Source organism: Limulus polyphemus, unplaced genomic scaffold, assembly GCF_000517525.1.
Source record: "Limulus polyphemus unplaced genomic scaffold, Limulus_polyphemus-2.1.2 Scaffold3853, whole genome shotgun sequence".
Taxonomy (NCBI): domain Eukaryota; kingdom Metazoa; phylum Arthropoda; class Merostomata; order Xiphosura; family Limulidae; genus Limulus; species Limulus polyphemus.
The window spans coordinates 70,134-76,568 of record NW_013669463.1 but is presented as its reverse complement, the minus strand read 5'-3'; the positions used below and the strand labels follow the sequence as shown (position 1 = coordinate 76,568).

The 6,435-nt window shown below is 33.5% G+C and overlaps 1 protein-coding gene across 25 annotated transcripts in view; it reads left to right on the top strand.

Annotated features, from left to right (window-relative positions):
• The window catches only part of LOC106470165, a 14,329-nt gene extending 8,234 nt beyond the window's left edge, over positions 1-6,095 (top strand). For 24 of the 25 annotated variants that reach the window (XM_022398771.1, XM_022398761.1, XM_022398765.1 and 21 more), the window contains 5 exons: positions 29-1,654; positions 2,290-2,454; positions 2,668-2,928; positions 3,991-4,052; positions 4,518-6,095. In XM_022398771.1, the coding sequence (XP_022254479.1) occupies positions 29-1,654; positions 2,290-2,454; positions 2,668-2,928; positions 3,991-4,052; positions 4,518-4,746 (2,343 nt within the window). In that variant the 3' untranslated portion in view covers positions 4,747-6,095. The remainder of the gene's footprint in view (positions 1-28; positions 1,655-2,289; positions 2,455-2,667; positions 2,929-3,990; positions 4,053-4,517) is intronic. The other variant, XM_022398756.1, reaches the window with a different exon arrangement.
• The last annotated feature ends 340 nt before the right edge of the window (positions 6,096-6,435 follow it).

Below are 6,435 nucleotides of genomic sequence, written 5' to 3'. Positions count from 1 at the left end.
ACGGATCCTACAGAACATATTGTAAGAGGAGTTGCCCTTCTCTTCTGTAAGAGAGCCTGAAGAGGATTGCACTTTTTATAAGAGTAAGGATCCTATAGAGCATATTGAAGAGGAGTTGCCCTTCTCTTCTGTTAGAGAGCCTGAAGAGGATTCCACTTTTTATAAGAGTCAGGATTCTACAGAGCATATTGAAGAGGAGCTACCTGTCTCTTCTGTAGAAGAAAATTTCAATTATTATAAGAACCATGATTCAACAGAACGCATCAATGAGGAAGTACGCGTATCTTCTGTAGAAGAGGATTTGAATATTTATAATCACCAGGATTCTACAGAATATATTGATGAGAAACTATATACCTCTTCTGCAGACGAAGGTTTTAGTAATCGTAAGAACCAATATCTTACAGAGTATATTTATGATGAAGAAGATTTTAGTTTTTGCAAGAGTCGGGGTTTTACAGAACAGGTTGATGTGGAGCCAACTGTCAAGTCTGTTGAAGAAGAATCCCATATCGATTTATCATCGCCCAACTTTTCAACAGATGATAATAAAATATGTTTTGGTGATAATGCTGTCACCGATGCAATTGAAGAACATTCATGTTCTTCCATATTTAATCAAAATATTAAATCTTTTGACGATAAGTTCAATGAAAAACAGTTTGAACAGCCATCATTTACTTTTGGAATTGGAGATATTACTGCTTCTTGTGAGAACGTTATCTTTTCAGATCAAATTCAAGAACGAGGGCATGAATTTCAAGTTAATGAGAATGTAATATCTTATGAAGATCATCTTGTGGAACAGAATGAAAGCCAATTACATCTTTTAGAGGAATATAAAAATCACATTTCAAACAACAGTGGTGTTCTTACAAATCAGGCTGAAAATCCAGTAGTTACGACTGGAGTAGAAAAGGATGTTATTTTTTCAGATCATGGCACACCACGAGAAACAGTCACTACCATTATGCAGACAGTTGATGATATTTCCGGACAACACACGTTTAAACAGGCAGACCAATGCTCAGTTAGTAAATACGAAAGTTTTAGAAAAGAGTTAGAAACTTATTTTCATACTGAGGCAACAAACAGCGAAAGACTGGGCTTTGCTTTAGTAGATGAAGATCTAGATTCTAGTGAGCACAAATTTATTGAAATAGAACATTCGTGCGAACCAAAGAAAGACGCTCCTAGTCCTCGAGATACAGTAGAAACAACGACTGAAAAATTTATTACTTCTGTAGTTGAAAATATTGTGACACAAGCTATCCATATTGCTCAAGCAAATGAAAATGTTACGAAAAGAACGGAAACAATAAAACCACCCAATATTTGTGTTCGCGTTGATGAAGTTGTTTCCTATAGTTGTGAAAATGAGCATTTAGAAACATCAAGGTGTTTATCCCCGGTAACTTCTCCAGATAAACAAAACACAAGATTATGTTCACCAGAAAATGAATTATATTTAGGTTGCAATATAGCAGAAGAGTCACCTAATATACCGTTTGAAGAAGAAAGAAACTCGTTATGTGAAATTAAAGAAATTCCATCGAATATGAAAGAAGTAACGTTACCGTTTCTTGTTGCGGAGCAAACAGCTTTACCAGAATCAAAAGCCTTCCAGAACCAACAAGAGGCACGCCAAACAAAGGTAAGTAACGCTGACAGCACCTTCAATTTATATTTATAATTGGTCGTATTTCGCTTGTTTATTACTGTTCAGACAGAAAATGTACCCTGACTTGACAGACAGGATATAACTTATATATATGAAATATGATAACGATTTGTGTTGCTACCGTTATAAGTACCCCCTGTTCGTTAATAAATCAACTTAGTATTCCGAAAATTGTTTGATTTCGAAGTCCAAGTTCAAGGGAGGTCCAGTTCAATCTACGCTTTGATCAACGTGTGTTATTGGGTTGTACTAGTTTCGGAGAATTTCGCTCCTCATCAGTAACCCGGAACACAAGTTAACCAAAGAGAGATAAGCTGGACCAAAATCATAGTGAAAAGTATCAAAAATACTGTTGGTGTGAACGTGCTTTGTTTCTTTTTTTTTTCACCTATCCAGTGTATAGGTTTTCTTCATAGTGACTACAAAGTACGTTCACACCAACAGTATGTTTGACTTCTTTTCTTTGTTCAGTATTTGAATAAGGAACAACTTTAAGGAAACGTAATCACTGCATTGTTTTGTGTCTACTTAACTGATAATGTTCGAAACAGTTGAATGATTCTGTAATAGTTTTATTATAGAGTGTATTATAATTCATGTTTTCAAAGGAGGCCTCTAATCAAATCGAACTGGAAAATATCCAAGAGGTTTGGAGGGAGCTGGAAGAAGTATTAGAAAGATTAAAGAAAACAGAAATTAAGCTTGCAGAAATACATCTTATGGAATCAGAATATGATGATGAGTTGATTTCACACATGTATAGAAAATATATGGTAAGTTAATCCTGTAATAAACATTATTCGATTAATAGTTGCCCTACATAAATAGTTCAATATGATGGATAATTTGATTATAGGGTATAAGCTTAATAGCTTTGCGAAGTTATTAGATATCTTTATTTTACAACGCTAAATCGCCGGAAGCAATATTTAACTATAAACACTCATTCTGCTTCTGATTGACTTTAGCATTCCTTTGTCACGTAGGATATCCACCAAGATTTAGAAAAATATGAGTCAATGATGCATCGTGCCCAACAGAACATCATCTTACTGACTGACGAATACAACACTTTAAAAACGAGTAATATAGATGATGAGTTACCGTGGGACGCAAATAACGAAATTGATTTGTTACAACAAAAGATAGAGGATATGATGGCACGAGTTACTGCGTCACGAGACAACTGTAACAGACTCATTTGGCAATTGGAGGATAAATTGAAAGATAAAAGTAATCCACAAATGGTAAGCTTCTATTGTATCTAAATCAATTAGAAATATTTTACTTCTTTTGAACGTAGTACAAACTTTAAATATCTCAATTTAACATAGATATTATTGTGGAATTAGTTTTTTTCTTTTTTTGCTCACAAAGTATCCAATATGGCCAAACAATGAATACCATTTAATGATAGATGTCAAGCGTTGTATCATTTTAGTTTTGAAAACAAATCCTAAAGTGAAGAAATTAGCGCAACGGTTGATGTTAGAACACGACTGCTAGTTATACAAATTATCTATCTTATGGACGCCTGCAGAATTTATTCCAGGTGGGGGCAAGCCAACAATCTACGAACGCGGTGAAGTCATTGTTCGCGGGATGGGGGAGGGGAGGCTCTTCCTGAAACATTTGAAACTCAGATGCTTGTAAACATTGTTCTGTGGTATTGTAAATCTTATTAGCATTTGGAAATGAACGAAACGGTGTTCACCAGCAAACTTATATTTGATGAGTGAAATGGAAGTCATCTCAAAGCACAGGCCGTCGCCTGGAAGTATAAATGCGGGGCCCTGGCTACCTATGGCTTCTTTTTGTACACCTAAATTTCGTTATTTATATGTGAATAATATTATTTTATAATACTTTTAAGTGAATTATTCAAATAAATGCTCTTCTGAAATTTCAGGGTTTGAAGTAAATGCCCCTTTGCCCCATTCTGCGGACGCCCATGTTTATCATATTACACTCCCTCTAGTTTCATGGACCAATGCAATGTATTTAGTTTCAAGGTTGCAAATTTAGCGTAAGTTGACCTAGTGATATTGAAGGGTATAAACATATTCATAGACACGTGCTTGCTAAAAAATAGCACGAAGATGCCGTTTCTACAAGTACAACATACATACCTTTACAAATTCGTGCACTTATATGATTTATTTTAATTATTTTCCCTTCAATTAAGAAACTAAAATTGTTGATACTTTGGTGTCTTATATTTACTATATGTTATATTTCGGTGCGCTGCTTGGTAAATTAGTGGCCTTTTTTTTTATTACAAACTCCTTATTGTTTTGATAACGTTTCAGATAATTTTTCAAGATCTATCAAACGCAAGGGCCAGCACTTTGGATCTAAGTAACGAAACGAGGTAAGTGAGTTAGATGTACAAGTATTTATTTGTGTACAAATCATGACTTAAAAATGTTTGAAATATATTAAAAAATCTAAGTCTTATTGTATAAATAATGATCATGCTTTTTAGAAAATGAGATAAACTTTATGGAGCAGAAATTAATATTAGAAAATGAATATAAATGCAGAAATAAAACTGTTCTACTTTTTTAAAAGTTGTTATTAAACTGTTTTATTATTGCAAGGGTTTCTTTTAGTTTTCGTGCCTTTATAATGGACGTTTTTTGCTATATTGATTATTCATAACTAGCCGTGCCGGACCCACTGCAGGGATCGAAACCCGAATTTTAACGTAATAGTGATTCAGAACTTCAAACTACAAGTTTTTATGCTATAAATTTCATGTATATTTCTCTAGATATACTTCTTTTTTTTCGAATTTTAATTTCTGTAGAGTTTTTATTTTTTCATTTATTTACAGCAATCTCTTAGAAGACGAAAACCAAGATTTACAGAACAGAAGCATCCGACAACGCTTGTCCGACATGTTTTGGAAATCACTTCCTCTCCAACTGTTCCTTCTCGTAGGTTTCGGACTAGCGAGTCTTTTCCCCAAATCAGAAGACCAACTGACCTGCGCACTAATCAATAACTACGGCCAATCAATGGAGCTCATGCTACATTATCCACATGGACCTCCCCCAGTGTAAAGTCAGCCAACAGATTTAAATCAATAAATATAAATTAACGAATGGTGATTCGCCAGACATTTACGCCTTGATTTTATTTGTGATTTGATGTTCGTGACAAGGTATAAAAGTCTGATTTTCGACTTTCAGTTTGTGTTCACCAAACTTTTATACTTTAATTGTGTATTTCGTGTATTTACCTGGATAGGCAATCTTCATGAATATGAAGTGTTGTGGTATGTCTTATCCTTGACTGCACAGTGAACTTTGGGTCACTGTCCTGTAAGTCACGAAGGAAATTTTTCCTATGGAATGTCCCAGATTTTCCTTCCATTTTGTGTTTTTCAGAGTATTCTATGATGGCTTTAGTGATTTTCTTGGTGAAGCCATTATTAATCTGTGAAAATCTGAGTCTTCCTAATATGCAAAAGTTTTATTAGCGTGACTTATAAGAACTGGATGTTCACGTGACATAATACTTGATATATTTCTTATCCTGTTCAAGCTCTTGTAATTTAATCCTAATAATTGGGAAGGATCATAATTACTTTTTACTCAATCAATATGTAAGTGTTGAAATAGTAGAATAATTATTTGTTCTACATATGTTAACTTTTTTCGATTAGTTTATTTTGTTCTTACTTTTCATGGCTGGATCATGAAAGTTTATTTACACAATAGCCGTACTTAAAATACGTACCACGTGTAGTACATATAGTTAAGACATATATCTTTAGTAATATCATTGCATAAAAACTATTGTTTGACCTATCGAAACGTTACTAATTCTTAGCCAATAGCATGATTATATGTTGACAAATTGTTTTCCAGCAAGCAATATACATGCTCGTCTCGTTTAAGGGCATTCATATATATATATACCACCATTATCTGGATGTGCCAATTTGAACAGTTATTAAAATTACGATTCACAATGTTTTTCTCGTTTATAACATTTATTTTCTAATATTATAAATGTGTTATATAGGTTGAGTTTTTGATTTCAATAGTTTTAGTTTGTGTGATTTGTAAGAAAAGTAGTCAGAGTATAACATTTTTGTTTTGTACTTATGTATATATTTTTTTCACAATTTTGAAGGCCATAGATATATGCTCACAAGCCCTTTGCCATTTATCTATGGCACAAATATTTAAAGCAAATGTAGATTTAAACGCCAGGATGAATCCTTTGTTTCCTTATGCAGTTAACAAAGTTTCCATAACTACCGAGATTTGTAGGCGCAGCTTTTTAAAATGTTTTCTTAAAAATTGTTTTTCGATGAGGCAATACTTAGATAACTTTTGTTTTTTGACATTAAATATTTTGTTATATTTACCTTGTTACCGTCTGAAAAATAAAATTTGATGTTTGGCTACTTGTATTTGTCTTAAAGAAATACTTGGCATATCGTGAAATACTGAACTTGGTTTGCAAAATAAGAAAACTCAAAAATTATTTAAACAAACAACGACGTCAAGCCTGATCATGTAGTAGCATTTGTCAATTTAATGAAATATATATATACATTGATGATAGAAGGCTATCTGATAATTTTACCTGTCAATCTCGAGCAAAGCGAAAAAAATCTGTTGTGTTTGTATTGTGTCGTAGTCTCATCTGACAAAGCGATTGTTTGTTTGCAGTTAAGCACAAAGCTACACAATGGGCTATCTGTGCTCTGCCCACCACGGGTATCGAAACCCGGTTTC